The sequence below is a fragment of the Chinchilla lanigera genome, unplaced genomic scaffold (genome assembly GCF_000276665.1).
Source record: "Chinchilla lanigera isolate Chin_1 unplaced genomic scaffold, ChiLan1.0 scaffold00091, whole genome shotgun sequence".
Classification (NCBI taxonomy): domain Eukaryota; kingdom Metazoa; phylum Chordata; class Mammalia; order Rodentia; family Chinchillidae; genus Chinchilla; species Chinchilla lanigera.
In genome coordinates, this window is record NW_004955492.1 from 4028313 (window position 1) to 4044559 (window position 16247).

Genomic DNA, 16247 nt, shown 5'->3' on the forward strand with positions numbered 1-16247 from the left:
TTGTGCACCCCGGCACCCTTGTCAAGTATTGGTTGGCCCTATATACTTAGAGGTTTGTTTCTGGGCTCTGGCGCCTGTTTCAGTGGCCTGTGTGTCTCTGTGCAGTCTGTATGGTCCATCTCTGAGCTTCGTTAATAACTTGATTGTGGTCATGGTTTCACACTGTATGACATTTATCAAATCATCATTGGTCCACTGAAATTTATATGATTTCATTTGTCAATTATACTTCAGTGAAATTGGAAAAACAAAACAAAATCAAAGACAGTAAACCACAGACCCATTCCTTAGAGAGCACTGATGTTGGCTGATGAAAGCCCCTGCCCTGCTTTGCTAAATGTTAGGTAATCATGTTTTTGTTTTTGTTTTTTTAAATTTATTTTTAAAATTTTATTTTAAAGAGTAAAAGAAGGATAACATAATAATAGGGGGGGCTTACCAAATTACAGACAAAGTGGTAGGAAATTATCAGTGGTTATTGTTTTACATATTGTTATCTACAGGATAGTTTCTCAGGAAAACAAATAGACAAATAATAGTTACAGACAAAAGAGGTAGGAGATTATCAATAGTTGTACTATACTTTGGTATCTTCAAAGTGGCTTCTAAAGAAAATAAATAGAACTATACATGAGTGACCTATTGAATAATCATTAACTATTCTCAATGGTTGTTGTAGGAAACACATAATAATAGACATGCATCCATTTATGAAATGGGATAGGAACAATACAAACATTACAGAGTTATGGATAGATTAGTAGGAAAATATCAATGACTGCTGTAATACATGGTGGTATCTTCAAAGTGGTTTCTCAGGAAGACAGAGATACACAAGAAGGATCTAACAAGTAGTTACAGCCTAAGGGTTGTCAAAAATCAAGTGCGCCATCTGGGGCGAAAGCCATTTTATGTAGCATTTTCTCTCCAGCCTCCCATCGCATTGGGACCGCACAACCAGTTAGTGTCCTCTCCCCACCTGTCAGCACAGGCAGCAGAAATCCTGTTGCAGACTTCTCCGAAACTCCACCACAGCCTGTACTGTCAAGGGAAGAATGGCTTTCAGGGAGTCTCTGCAGGTATTGTGCAAGGTCCTCCTGGTTTCCAGCTTCTGAGCGGCTCTCATGACCCCAGTCCACAGGACCTCTGACCCCTCGGGCTTAGTCTGCATTCTCATGTTCTCTGAGTCATTGTTCAGCAGCTGCTCCTCCGCTGACTCTGGACCTTTCTGGTTCTCAGTGGCAGGAGCAAGAGTGGCCCGTTGTATGGCATGTATTCCCAGGGTTTTTTCCATGTTTGAATGATTCACACACGTCTGTGGGTGGGCATCTGCAGCCGGTGCATGGTGGGCTAATTGTGTCATTGTTTCTCTGTGTCATGGTAGTTCTCAACTGAGCGAGGGTGGCCTGCCTGAGGGCCAGTGCTCAACAGCTCTGGCTTCCCTGACTCCCCCTGCGCCAGGAGCCCTCCCTCCGGGGGCCTACGAGGCAGGGAGCAAGCCAGTCCAAAGACTGGGGCTCCCCGCCCCTGGCTCCCCATGCGCCTGGGCCCCTCCTTCCGGGCGCCTACAAGGCCGGTAATCATGTTTATTCATTCTCTATTTAAAAAGTGAAACTTTCATTGTGAAAAATTTTCAAACATATCCCCAAATAGAATAATAAACTGTATATACCCTTTACCTGGCTGGCTCCAACAAGTATCAATTTGTGACTAATCTTGTTTAGTCACCTTTTCATAACATCCTTTCCCTAGCCCCAAACTGTTTTTGTTGTTGTTGTTGTTTTTGAGACTATCTTGCTTGGAAGTTCGGGCTGACCTTGAGCTCACTGTAGCTGAAACTTGCCTCAAATTCTGAGGCAATCATTCTGCATCAGCTTCCTGAGTGAGTGCTGGCATTACAGGCTTATACCATATTGCCCAGAAAACTATTATTTTAAAGCAAATCCAAAACATTTTATTCCATTGTAAATATTTCAGAATGTACCTCAAAAATAGTTTTAAAAAATAGCAAAATCATGATCTCATCTAAAAGTAGTAATTCCTCAATATAATACTCAAATAGTTTTGTAAAATTTTATTTTGCTTTTCAGTTGATTGGTTAAAGTCAGGGTCCAGGCAGAGCTCACAAATTGCATTTGGCAGATATTTCTTTTTTAGGGCTTTGTGCGTGCAGAAGGGTACTGGGGACATAACCCTGGGCAAGTGCTCCACCAGTGAGCTACATACATCCTCAGCCTTTTACTTAGGACTTTTTAAATGTACAGGTTCCCCTCACTGTTTTTTCCCCTTGCAACTTAATTATTAAAGAAACTTGGTAGTTGTCCTTTAGCTGTCCTATATTCTGGATTTTGCATATCACATCTCTATGGTGCCATTTAACGTGTTCTTCTGCCTGCTGTATTTCCTGTACACTGGGATCTGCCGTCAGATTGACAGTGTAGGTTCTTTTTTTTTTTGAGACAGGGTCTCAGTATGCAGTTCAGGCTGGCCTTGAGCTCACTTTGTATCCCAGGCTGGTCTCAAACTCCCAACGATCCTCCTGCCTCAGCCTCCTGAGTGCTGGGATTACAGATGTGTGCTACCGTGCCTGGCTTGACAGTGTAGGTTCTTATTTCCCATACTGTTTACTACCCTCCAGGGGGAAAAACTGCACGTACACAGTTCTGGCTCCTTCCTGTCGTTCCCACCTGAGCTCATCCCCAGGCATCACATCCAAAACAGTCCAGGTGCACAGGTCTCCTGCGTTGACCCTTCTTGCCCCATATGAGCTGTTATGGAAAAATACTGTGAATACTTAAATTTTTAAAAAGGTATTACAGTAAAAGTTACATTGCCATTAATCTTCCTCAAAATAATATGCCTCTCTTTGAACACACTTATCCCATCATCCTTGTAATGTTCTGAAGTAGTTCTGGAAGTTGTCCTGTCCTGGCTGCCTCGATGTCCTCAACACGTACAAAACTAACTTACTTTCCATGGTTATTTTGTCTTTGGGGAAGAGCCAGAAGTCGCACAGTGCCAGACTGGCGAATAAAATGGATGAGGCGACGCCATAGTGTTCATTCCCCAGTCATGGATTCAGTACCAGTAATGAGAAAAATCCAGCCAAACTCCTGGTCCGTCTGCATATTACATTTCTCAGTGAGGTCAGTCTTCACAGATGACGGAGTTGAAAGTGCAGTCAATTGGCTAAAAAATAATTTTCCAATAATAATACTAATGAGGGTTGTGTGACCTCTATCCATCCTTTCTATCCAGATCATTTGCACTGTGTCTGATGCTTGCATAAAACCCAATTTCCAAGGCAGGCGTTTTGGGTGAAAATGGAAATATTCCTGTGCCCAGATTCCAGTTAATAAAAGATACTGGCAGGGTTTCCAAAATTGTTGAACTGATTTACATTTCACTGGGAAACAGCTTTTTGAATCTGAGTTGTCTGTATGTGGCCTCCTCCCTGTGATCACTTCCCACAGCAGCTGGCTTCTGGCAGCTTCTGGCAGCTGGCGCCAGAGCCGGATCCCACACTCCACCCGCAGCTGGCTGGGATGTCTGTGCTAGGGACACTGCGCCTTGCCTGACTCTCTTCCCTGCCACCTGGAAGTGGATTGTAGATAAGTTTTACTGGCCAGCTGATGCTGGAAAATATGCCATAGGAGGAGTTAACAGCCCATGAAATTTGCAGAAAGAGAAGGTTTTGGCCCGTAATCCCAGCACTTGAAAGGCTGAGGCAGGAGGATTACCACAAGTTTGAGGCCAGCCTCGGCAGCATAGTGAGTTCAAGGCTTGCCTGAACTACACGGGAGACTCTGTCTCAAAAACAAAACAAAACAACTTTAAAAAAAAGAGAGGGTTTTGATAAATCCAGAGTTAACTTCTGAAGTGGAAGAGGTTCCTGCCCTGCCCAGGGCCAAATGGGCTCCACCATTCTGAACTTTGTCACCAGGTTCTGAACAATTGTGTTTCAATCCCCTAGTTCCTTCCTTTTTTGCCCCTCGGACTATAAAGTGAGGTTAGGGGGAGGGCGGACAAGCTGGTGAGCATCCTTATGCCCCTAAGCAGCTCCTGAGCATCTGAGTAGCTCTCTGAGATCTGGGTTTGCAATCTAGAGCCGCTTAAAAGAGCAGGATAAGGGGCTGTTTGGAAAATCCTTTCCATATGACTAGAGAATTCAAACAAAAATTGTAGATTTTCGTTGTTGTTGCTTTGAGATAGGGTCTCACGTTACCTAAACTGGGCTGGAATTTATGATCTTCAGGTAGCTGTCTGTCAAGTAGCTGGGGTTATAGGCATGTGGCACTGTACCCAGTCAAATGTACAGATGCTTTTTTTTTTTTTTTTTTTTGAGATAGGGTCTTGCTCTATAGCTCAGGCTGGTCTTATACTTACCGTGTAGACTAGGCTGGCCTTGAACTCAAAGCAACTCTCCTGCCTCAGCCTCCTAAGTGCTGGCATGTGCCACCATTACAGATATATACCACAAAGACCAGCTAAATTAATTTATTCTTAAGTTAAAAAAAAAATAGAGCTGAGCCAGGCATGGTGGCACACGCCTGTAATCCCAGTACTTGGGAGGCTGAGGTAGGAGGATCGTTTCAAGTTCGTTTCTAGCCTGGGCTACAAAGTGAGCTCAAGGCCAGCCTGAACTGCATAGCAAGACCCTGCCTCAAAAAGACAAAAAAAAAAAAAAAACAACTGGAGTGGGATTCCATGTCATTGGTGGAGAAATAGCGGGTATTTGACCTCACTGGTGTGGTGTGGCAGCAGACCCAGGTAACCCACACAACCAAGGTACTGTTTGTGATGGTACCTCAGGCGCCTTTCCCTGTTTTTCTAAATAGTGTGGGTTTCAGCTAAATAAGAAAATTGAAGTCCCATTGGAAAGGATCTCAAGAAATCTGTACACAGGCTAATCAAGAGACCGACTTCAGAGTGGGGTTCTCTGTTTGAATCCACTAACTACTTGGTGACTTCAGATTTTCTTTTTGGTACCAGGAATCAAACTCAGGACCCTGCACTTGCCAGGCAGGTGCTTGTGCCGCTGAGCTATATCCCCAACCCACTTGGTGACTTCATAGTTTTTTGGTTCTTGGTTGTATCTTTTTTTTTTTTTTTTTTTTATTAGTTTTTTTTGAGACAAGTCCTGCTGTATAGTTCAGGATGGCCTTGAACTGCTGCTGTGTAGTCCAGGCTGGCCTCACACTTGTGGCAATCCTCCTGCCTCTGCCTCCTGAGTACTGGAATTATAGCTGTGTACCCTCACACCCAGCTCACTGGTGACTTTGGACAAACTGATTAATCTACCTAATTTTCCTCACCAGAAAAATATGGATATTAGTAATACCTGGCCTTCTGGAGTTCTTCAGAGAATTGGATGCTAGTCAGGTGCCTAGAACATGGTAAAACAGTTACTACAGGTTAGCCGTCATTCTAAGTCAGTCAGTCAGTCATAGTAATTGGTGAGACCGTGAGCCTCAGGTGGATTTACATCTAAATAGGTTACTGTGTCACCATCTGTGTGTATCACCCTTCACTTTTTTTTTTTTTTCTGTTACTGGGAATCGAACTCTGTATCTTATGCTTGCCAAGCCAGGCACTGTGCCACTGAGCTATAGCCCCGGCCTACCCTTCACCTTCTAGATCACTAGTTCCTTGAAGGCAGGGCCTGGTCCTACTCATGGATGTCCCCACACACTTAGCACGGTCTCGTGTGCATGGTTACTCCATCTGTGGGGTCAATCAGTAAGGTTTCAATGATGCTGTACACTTGGGTCATGCTTGGCAGCAAAGCACCTTCTGCCTGCCATTTCCCCCGAGGGCAGGAGGACACATACGAGAAAACTTGAGCCCTTACAGTCTGAGACCCATGGGCAAGTTTCTGTACCTGGCATGTGGCAGAGTCATGACTAGTGGTGTGGGCCCCTGTGACAGCTCACCCCGTGGAGGAAAAAGTGCCCTCTGCACTTAACTTTAACCACACTTGGTTTTGCACAGGTCACCACAAATGGCATCATTGCTATGAGCAAACCGCCTGCCGAAGAATCTCATCCTGGGCTCTTCCCATCCACCTTCGGCGCAGTGGCACCTTTCCTGACGGACTTGGACACAACTGATGGCCTCGGGAAGGTGTATTATCGAGAAGACCTGTCCCCCTCCACCGCTCAGCTGGCAGCAGAGTATGTCCAGAGGGGCTTCCCGAAGGTCTCTTTCCAGCCCAGCAGTGTGGTGGTGGTCACCTGGGAATCGGTGGCCCCCTACCAAGGGCCCAGCGGGAACCCTGCCCAGGAAGGCCAGGTAAGCACTGCCCAGGCATGAGTGCAAATGGTGTGACACGTTCACTTTATACTCTGTCCCCCTAGTGTAGGCACCATCCCTATGTTATTGATCAGGAAAGGAGATTGAAAGCAAAATAGACTAGGCTGGTCATTACAGGTATGCAACTTCCAGAAACTTCTCTGCAAGGATATATAAGTCTGTGTTTCAGTGAAGATCAGATGTAAACAAAGCCAGTTCCTGAGAAGATTCCTACACAACAAAAATAGGACTGGTAAATGGCAGCCCTGAGTGTTGGTCCTTGAATTGGCAGTGGAAGGCTAGCTTCTGATAGAGAAGTTACTACACCAGTGTGATTGGAAAGAATGGTGTGCTAAAGAAAGAAATGATCACAGTAAAAGCCACTTTGCTATTAACAGCCCCTACCTCCCATAACCTTCCTTACTTTAAACATGCTTATCCCATCATTCTTGCCACTTTCTGAAGCAGTTCTGGAAGTCTTCTCTCATGAGTGTCTTTAGGTGTGGCCAAAAATACAGTGAATGCTGTTGCCAAGTGCCATCCCACACAACAGAAAGGCACCCTCATAAAAGCATTTATTCACCACATCTGGCACTGTGCTGCTTCTGGCTCTTCCCTAAAATTAAGCGACCAAAAAAAGTAAACGTTTTGAATTGGTTCAGGACATAGAGGCACAACCAAAGACACTTGCAAAAGAGGACTTCCAGAACTGCTTCAGAAAGCTGAAGAAGGGTGGGATAACTGTGTTTGAAGTGTGTCTATATATGGGGTGGGGATATAGCTTAGTGGCACAGTGCCTGCCTGGCAAGCTGGAGGTCATGAATTTGATTCCTGGTACCAAAAAAAAAAACCAAAATGTGTGTGTGTGTGGGGGTCATATTTTGAGGGGGATTATTGGTAATGTGTCTTTTACTGTAATTAAAAAAATTAAATGTCTAATATTGACACAGTCTTAGAGAGAGTCTATTAGAGCTATACTGGAATGTGTGGTCCTTTCAGAATAAGATGGATGCTGCCATCAGCAGTACTTTTTATATATAGCCTGGTGAGTGGCATGTATTGAGACCCATGCATGTGTTGCTGGGTGACTGGATTTTCATTCTTCTCCACAGAGAAACACATTCCAGGCTGTTCTGGCCTCCTCGAATGCCAGTACCTATGCCATTTTCCTGTACCCCGAAGGCGGTCTGCAGTTCTACACGGCCTTGTCCAAGAAGGAGGGCAGCCAAGTGTCTGCTATGGTTGCTTTCAGCCAAGGTTTAGTGGGATTCTTCTGGAAGAGTGATGGAGTGTATAATGTATTTGCTAATGATAGCAAGTCACTCGAAAACTTGACCAGGTATGCTTTCTTCACGCCTCAGTAGGTTCTCCCTCTAATAGCGTTATTTTTTACGAATGAGAATGTAATATGCATTATAAGTCATTACCTAACAATGATCCTATGGATTTAAATTTTGTATCTAGTTAGGGTTTGTTTGTTGGGTGTTTTTTTGAGACAGAGTCTCGCTATGTAGTTCAGGCTAGCCTTGACCTCACTATAGAGCCCAGTCTGGCCTTAAACTCGGGACTATCCTCCTGCCTTAGCCTCCCAATAATTAGGACTTTTGTTGTGTGTTTGTTTTTTGTTTTGTGGTGCTAGAGATGGAAACTAGGCCTCGTACATGCTAGGCAAGCCCTCTACCACTGAGCTGTACCCCTAGCTTTCATCATATGAAATACTATCTCTGATGAGTATGAGGGAAAATACTCAGAATGAATAGGTATCCAATTTGTAGGTTTCATCCTTATTTAAAACAATTTTTACCATCACCTCTGTAAATATAAAGACATGGGTAAAGATCGTTCAAGTTTGTCTCCTTGCCAGGAACCAGGTGCGAGGAAAACCACTTTCTCTCCACAGCAATCAAAGGGGAACCCTTACAACACTGAGCATCACCCAGTAAAACAGTGTTCTCAGGCTGTGTTGTAGATTTGGCAGAAGGGGAGGAGCCCGGACTGATTTCTTTTTTTCTTTTTTTTCAGTACCAAGAATCGAACTCACAACCTCGTGCTTGCCAGACAGGCGCTGTGCCTCTGGGCTAAATCCCCAGCCCTGATTTCTTCTTTTAAATTAAAATCTTTCCTTTCCATTAGTCTTTAAGAAACAAAGAATGGCACCTCTAGTTTCCTGTTGTTAAATCTAGCCTAAAATGTGTCTGCCCTTAGTGCGATGCTGGCAGGTCCTTAATGTCTGGTTCTGTGACAGCAGGAGCCCTGATTCGTAGCACTTGGCTTATTTTTGTGGTGTAAATATTCTTCCCTTGATCAAATTCAGGCTGCTAAGCTGGCTGTGGTGGCATATACCTGTAATTCCAGCACTTGGGAGGCTGAGGCGGGAGGATCACTGTGAGTCTGAGGCCAGCCTGAGCTACAAAGTGAGTTCAGTGCCAGCCTGAACGACATAGTGAGACCCTGTCTCAAAAAGACCAAAAAGAATAAAAAAAGGTTAAGGCTACTAATGTTATGTCAGTCACTGCGGAGTTCTGAAAAGATGCACTATTATATTTTTTCTCCTTGCCATAAAGATACAATACACTTAAAGAACTCCAAGAACACAAATACTAGTAAAATTATTAGGAGAAAATGAGTTTTTGAGTTCTTTTTGCCTTTTAAAATACATAATTTAGGTGAACGTGGTGGCACACGCCTATAATCCCAGCACTTGGGAGGTTGAGGCAGGAAGAGCTTCATGAGTTTGATGCCAGCCTGGGTTACACAGTGATTTTAAGGCCAGCCTGAATTACACAGGAAGACCTTAAGAAACCAGAAGAAGCACACACACACACACACACACACACACACACACACACACATATATATAATTTGATTATAAGTTTAATTTAACTTTTTAACAATGTCTGTGTTTGATAACAGGTTTAGAAAATTCCTCAAACTTCATTGTGTAATCTGGTCACTTTATTTTTGTTTACTTACCTTCTGTTCCTTGATGCATAAGAATATTACTAATGAGAGTTGGGGATTAAGCTCAGTGGTAGAGCATTTGCCAGTGCATGTGAGGCCCTGGGTTTGATCCCCAGCACAAAACCAAACCAAAGACAGCATTAAAAATGATGAGGAAGTAGTGATAGGGTTATTCTGTAACCATACCCATTGAACACAGAAAGGTAAACTGAGGCCCGTCCAAGTTCCCCATCCAGTGGGGTTGAGGCTTTTAATTAACCCATACCTGCATTTGTTTCAGTCTCAGCTCTTCTGCCACCCAAGTTTGTGCAGTTTTTTCCCTCACACCTGCCAACTGGCCAGTTTTCTGGAGTTAATGTAGACCCCACAGGTACAGACAGGCCCTTCCCCACAAGACTGCACCCACCTCATTTGCTTGAAAGGCTCTCAGAACCCAGAAAGTGCCTAACTCTCACTAGTGTATCATAAAGCACACATCTCTGGAACAGCCAAAAGGAAAAGTCCAGGGTAGGTGCCGGGGAGGGCCACCCCCATCTCCAACTGTACCATTTAGGGATTTTTTTTTTTTTTCCTGGTACTGGAAATTGAACTCGCAACCTTTCACTTGCAAGGCAGGTGCTGTGCCACTGAGCTAAATCCCCAGCTCCCCCATTTAGGTTTTTTTGGCATTCCCATTAAGCACATGCAGTTGGTTAAATCATTGGCCGTTGGTGACTGATTGGTTCTCCAGCTGGTCTGACCTCCCTGGAGGTGGGGGTGGGGCTGAACCTGCCAACATCTGGTCTTGGATCTGAAATCTGGGCCTGTGATCATCCTTCCACCTGCAGCAGGTGGAAGCCGGCAGCCCCTAATCTGAGGCCATGAAGCTCCCCATCCCACTCAGCTCATTAGCATGCAAAACCACATTTATCACCTTGGAAATTCCAAGGGCTTGGGGAGCGCTTGTGTCAGCAACAAAGACCACCTGTGTATTTTGTGTTCCATGTACTCTGCTAGGGAAAGAGAACAGCAGCGAGAAGGAAAGCCTGGCCCATAAGCTAATAAGGTAGAGTACATAACCTAAGGTGGAGGGTGTCCTGCAGCCCGCCTCGGGAATGGCTGAGGGGGACCCTGTCATAGTGTTGTGCTCATTTGAATTCAGTGTACCAAGTAGCCCTGGCCGGTCTGCACTCTGTCGGCCGGGTGAGACAGCCACAGCCCTCGCCCTGCACTCAGCCCCACTGCAGGTGGACAGATGATCACAGGCCCAGGTTTCAGATCCACGCGGATCCCAAGGGCTCCTCCTGGTGGTGAATGGGACCACTTGAGGGCTGCAGGCCTGTTTTCAAGACTCCTTCCTTTCCCCTAGGAGCAGCAACTCTGGGCACCGGGGCGTGTGGGTGTATGAGATTGGGAGTCCGGCCACTGCCAAAGGTGTGGTTCAGGCGGAGGTGAACCTCGGACTGGACACCGGAGCAGACTATGAAGAAGAAGTCAATGATTATGACCAGATGACCACTCATCTTGGCGTGGAGGATGCAGCAACCCCATCTTTGCCCTTCAAGATTTCAAAAAGGGGAGACATTGACACATACGATGTGCCCCGTGCCCTCTCCCCACGCCATGAGGCTGCTGAGGGCTCCAGATCTTTCCAGTTGCCAGTGGAGAAGTTTCCCCAGCAGCAACCCCAGGTCATAGACGTGGATGAAGTGGAGGAAACAGGAGTTGGTAAGACTGTTTAAGGCGCAGCTTGCTGGGAATGTCCTTGGACACTTGGGTGTCCAGGAAGGAGTATCGTTATCCGAGGCAGGAGTTGTGTGCATCATGTGGTAGGTTGTAAGGATGAGAGCTTGGGGAGCAGGGCCTGAGAACTCACAGCTGTGGAGCACTGGTATGTAGGCTGATGGTTTGGCAGCAGCCCACTTAATCTTTTGGGATTAGGACTCTGGTCCTGGAGCTGTGGGGTGAGTCCTCTTTCAAGATTCCTTGTATTCCATTCTAATTTATTTATTTATTGTTTTTTTGAGATAGGGCTATATAGTCCAGGCTGGCCTTGAACCCAGGGTGATTCTCCTGCCTCAGCTTCTCAAATGCTGGGATTATAGGTGTGTGCCACCACCCATGGCTGTTTTATTTATTTATTTATTTTTACTGGAATTCAAACTCAGGACCTCGTGCTTGCCAGGCAGGCGCTTGTGCCACCGGAGCTATTTCCCCGGCCCTTTGGCTGTCTGTTTTATTTTATTTTATTTTATTTATTTTTTTTGGTTTTTCTCCGGTATCGGGAACTGAACTCACGACCTTGCGCTTGCCAGGCAGGCGCTTTGCCGCTGAGCTAAATCCCCAGCCCCTGGCTGTCTGTTTTAAAGAGAAAAATATTGTAGAATTATTTTGAAAGCCAACTTTTCTTATTTGTGACTTCTGAGGCCAGAAACATATTTATCCAGCTGAAAAAACACTTCAGAAATTCTTTTGGCTATTTCTGCAGCTTATCTTTGATATTTATTTCCTCTTAGTTTTGGAATTAGAATGACTGATTAGTTTTCCTTCCAGGTTCCGTTAGTTTGGAGCTGATCTATGAAGATTAAAAATACAAAATAACCAGGTTCCTTACAGAAAACACAGTTTTATGGAGATATTCTAGTCAAACATTATATATTGGGCTTTTCCTACAGTTTGAGGATGCTTTTAATTTGCCTTATAAGAGATGTTCAAACTAAACTGTGTTCATTATTTTTTTATCCTGAGGTTTCCATATAAAATTTACCCCCTTACTGGAGATTGATCCGTGCTCTACCACTGAGCTGCATCCTTTTGCTTTATATTTACTTTTGAATTTTGATTTTTTTTTTTTTATGTGTTTTTGAGACAGGGTCTCGCTCTGCAGTTTAGGCTGGCCTTGAGCTCACTTTGTAACCCAGGCTGGTCTTGAGCTTGCAATGATCCTCCTGCCTCAGCCTCCTGAGTGCTGGGATTACAGGGGTTAGCCACCATGCCCGGCCTTACTTTTTAATTTTGGGACAAGGTCTTGCTAAATTGCCCAGGCTGGCCTTGAATTTTCAATCCTCCTGCCTCAGCCTCCTGAGCAGCTGTGATTATAGGTGTGCACTACCATACCTTCTGATCCAAACTTCAAGCAAGTTTTTGATGACTTTTTACTGCTTCTGCTAAGAAGTTATCCCAAGACCCCCAGAGAAGTCCATATCCATTTCACAGTAGTCACGCATTTTTACTTCTTCCTTGTTCTGGTATTTCTCGTAGCAATGACCAGAAATACTTGTTCTTAGTGAATACCCCAGACCCTGGACAAGACTTTGTGCCCACTGGGTGATGTGTGCTGTCACTTCTGAGGCACAGAAGTGGAGAGACAGCCAGTTGGTGGAGGGTGCGCCCCTGCCCCCACACACCCTGCGCCCTGGATTCTGAGGTGATGCCCACATCTTTGAGTGTATGGCACTGTGCCGCAGGATACAGAGCCATCTCCCCCAAGTGCAGTGTGTGTTTACTTATAGGTGCTGAATTTGGAGTCTCATCTTGTTTCCACCTGGTCTGGATATCTCTGAAATTCTCATTTGTGAAACCACCACATTTAAGTGAAACCATAGTTAGTCTGAACAACTTAGAGCAGCATAATACTTGAGACTGGAAAATGCTTAGATTTGAACTCAAAATGAGCCTCTGACAGCCGTTTTTCTGTCCATATCCCGGTTATTTTGCTGTATCTATTAGAAAGGTCATTCTGTGGCCAGCAGCACATTCCTGATGTAATCTGGTTTCACCTTCAGCCATGCAGGCCATAGTGGACCTGCCAAGAGCTGGGGCTCCTGCAGTCAGCACACCACCATCAGATCCAAACACCATCCTTATCCACCCTGGAAATTCCCCGCAGAGAATGTAGGACTCAGAACCTGCTTGGGTTTACCTTTGCTTTAATCTTCACTCATAATGTCAGATACAAGCAGGATCACTATCCCCCTGAGAAAAGTTCACCCCTCTTTGGCTTTTGAACTTCATTCCAAATTAATTTGCTCTGAATCATTAAATGTAATGGTCTGTGATTCTAATGAAGTGAGCCTGGAAGGTGGAAATTTAAACCAGGGAGAGATTCCTTTTGATTCTTGCTCGAGTCAAAGGCTTTTAGACCAGATATAACTGAATGATTAAATCTCATCAGCTTTTGAATATCAGAGCTTCTGAATTATTCCCTGGGGAAAAGGGACAGATTCAAATTTAAACAAAAATTTAAGGTTGATAAAATAGCAAATTTGATGTTATATATGTTGCAACACAATAACAGAAAACAGTAAAAGGAATATACATTTGAAGTCCCCCCAAATGTGAAGCTGACTCTTCTGACCACATTGGATGGATGTCGTTATCAGACTGATGCTGGATGTCGACCACCTAATGTTGATGCAGCGACACCGAGGCCCCTGGGTGGTAGTAGTTTTTAGTAGCTCACACTGGTCATTTCTCACTGCTGTGGGACCTGTGTCCCACGGTGCTGTGTCACCGCCTCAGTAGCCATCAATAGTGGGCTCTAGTCTTCTGTGATGAGCCGGGTTCCGGGACCCAGGCAGCTGTGAGTCCTGCAGGGAGAAGCCTCCTGGCCTGGGGTGGTGTAAAGTGGCGACAGTGTGCCCTTGTTTCCCCGAGACAGTGTTCAGCTACACCACGGATTCCCAGCAGACGTGCGCCAACAACAGACACCAGTGCTCGGTGCATGCGGAGTGCAGAGACTACAGCACGGGCTTCTGCTGCCGCTGTGTGGCCGGCTACACGGGCAACGGCAGGCAGTGCGTTGCAGAAGGTAATTGGCTTCCATGTGTTCACTCGTGGGGACAAGAGTGCAGGTTTTGTCTTCATGCTTGTTTAGAAGTGTGGTCTTTGCCCAGAACTGGGGAGTGAACAGTTGTTGGTGGACTTTCATCTCTTGTCTCCTGTTCTTTGTCCTTCTCTGATGGGTGTTCCTTGGGAATATCGGTTTTCCAATTTGGTAGAGTCTCTTCCTTCCCAGCACTATTTTGTCATCACTGAGGTGATGATCACTGGGAGCCATCTTCACAGTTGCCCAGGCGGTCTGGGCCAGGGACTGTTCCCGCCCCTCCTTGTGCGCAGTTTCCTGTAACCTCTTCGGCGTCTCTGACTAGTTATATGTGGCACTGTTAGAGACCTGACTGTCTTGACAGTTAGGAAGCAGGACCAGAAGGCTGGCTTAGAGCAAAGTCTGCAGTGGGTCAGATTTGTTCCGGTCATTCTTCCCCCATTCCTGTTTCTTTGTGCCCCTGAAATTACAGCATGGCAGTGCTCGGGCTCCAAGGTGCGCTCAGCAGATCCTGAGGGCCAGACCCACAGTGGGGCCCACTCCCAAGTGGATTCCCTAATGGGCTGAGGTTAGCTTTCAACTCTGCCCCTCAAAGGACCAGCTAGCTGGTCTCAGTGCTCTCAGGTGCACATCTGAGATCCTGGTGACAGTTATCTCAGAGTGAGACCTCTGGGGCCACAGAGTAGAACCAAAAACAATTCCCATGATCCTTTGTCCTCCATGTGCCACCAGGTTGCCTCACTCCTCACAGGTCACTTTCCTTGTGTGGTTAATGAGGAATTTAAATTGCTTGTAAATTTTGATTAAAGAAAACCCCGTTGGAGAAATGTGTTCTGTTTCTTAGATTCCTTGCTCTAATTATCATTTAGTAAATTTTTTTAACTACCTTCAGCAATGAAAGAAAATCTAGCATACTCTTCATATTAATTTGGAGAATGTTTAGACTTCTTTAAAGTGTTCTCTTCCAAGTTTTCCCCCAGCCCCAGTGGTGTGCCTTGCTTCTTTGTTTTAGGCTTGGCCGTTTTACCTCTCCACCCTGTATGAGTTTTCCAAAATTCACAGCAAAAGCTAATTCTTAAGGAACAACCTCATTAGCTTTTTCCCTCCCAAATATCAGAGCCCAGCATGCCGAGCAGTTTGTTTGGCAGCAATCTCAGATCGCAAAGTGTTCAGCCACACATTCTAACATTATATGCTTGTCCTGTAATAGTTTTGTGGTTTAAATATTTGTTGGATTCTTGCTACTTAAAAAATTCTTTTCTAGCTCAAGTTCGGTGGAAAAAATTTTGTTTGGTTTCCTTCACTTGGCTTTCTTCCTTGTTTTTGTAATTGTTCTTGGGATGCATTTTTTTGCTATGAGCCTGCGAGCTTCAGAGCATTCCCCAGTGGGATGACACAGTGTGTGTGCGGAATTACTGTGTCAAATACTCCTTGGCTGCTCTGTGACCCTGTTTAACAGCTTGGAGCAATAGCTGACAGTGTGATCTTTACCTTAAACCTAAGCAGTCCAAGATGACCTTTGTTTTACCTTTTCCTTGAATTTTTGTTCATTTTTTTGAGATCTAATTCACCTACCTTTTAAATACATGTAATTTGATGGGCCTTAATAAAGTCACAGAATTGTGCAAAAATTATTTGTAATTCCAGAACATGGCCATCATTGCAGAAGCAAGCACTGTACGTACCCCTTAGCAGTCACTTTGCATTCCCCAGAATCCCCCTACCCTGCCCCAGTTTATTTTCTGGTTCCATGGGTTTTCCTCATTTGGAGATTTCATATCAGTGGAATCGTATGTTATGTGACCATTTGTGTCTGGCTTCTTTCACTGAGTGTGATATTTTCAAGTTGTGTCTGTATTGTAGCATGGGGTAGTGTTTTGTTCTTTCTCTCGCCATGTAATAGACGTTTGGTCTGTTCATCAGTTGATGAATATTTGGGTTATTTCCCTTTTTTGTTATTTTAAGTAAAGCTGCTAAGAACATGTATGTACAATTTTTTGTGTAGACGTATGTGTTCTGTTCTCTTGATTGTATACGGAGGAAGTGGAATTGCTGGGTCATACGGTAACCTTCAGTTTTCTTTTTTAATTACAATAAAAGTAACTCTTTCTTTCCTGTCTGTCTGTCTGTCTGTCTGTCTTTTTACCTTTTGCTACTGGGGACTAAATTCAGACCCTTTCCTCTGAGCAAC

The 16247-nt window shown here is 44.8% G+C and overlaps 1 protein-coding gene across 1 annotated transcript in view; it reads left to right on the forward strand.

The window, feature by feature from the left end:
• The window catches only part of Nid1 (nidogen 1), a gene marked incomplete at its 5' end in the record, with an annotated part of 81748 nt that overhangs the window by 13401 nt on the left and 52100 nt on the right, over positions 1–16247 (forward strand). Inside the window, 4 exon segments of the mRNA XM_013504725.1 lie at positions 5992–6291; positions 7404–7630; positions 10601–10959; positions 13892–14041. Coding sequence (XP_013360179.1) covers positions 5992–6291; positions 7404–7630; positions 10601–10959; positions 13892–14041 — 1036 coding nt within the window.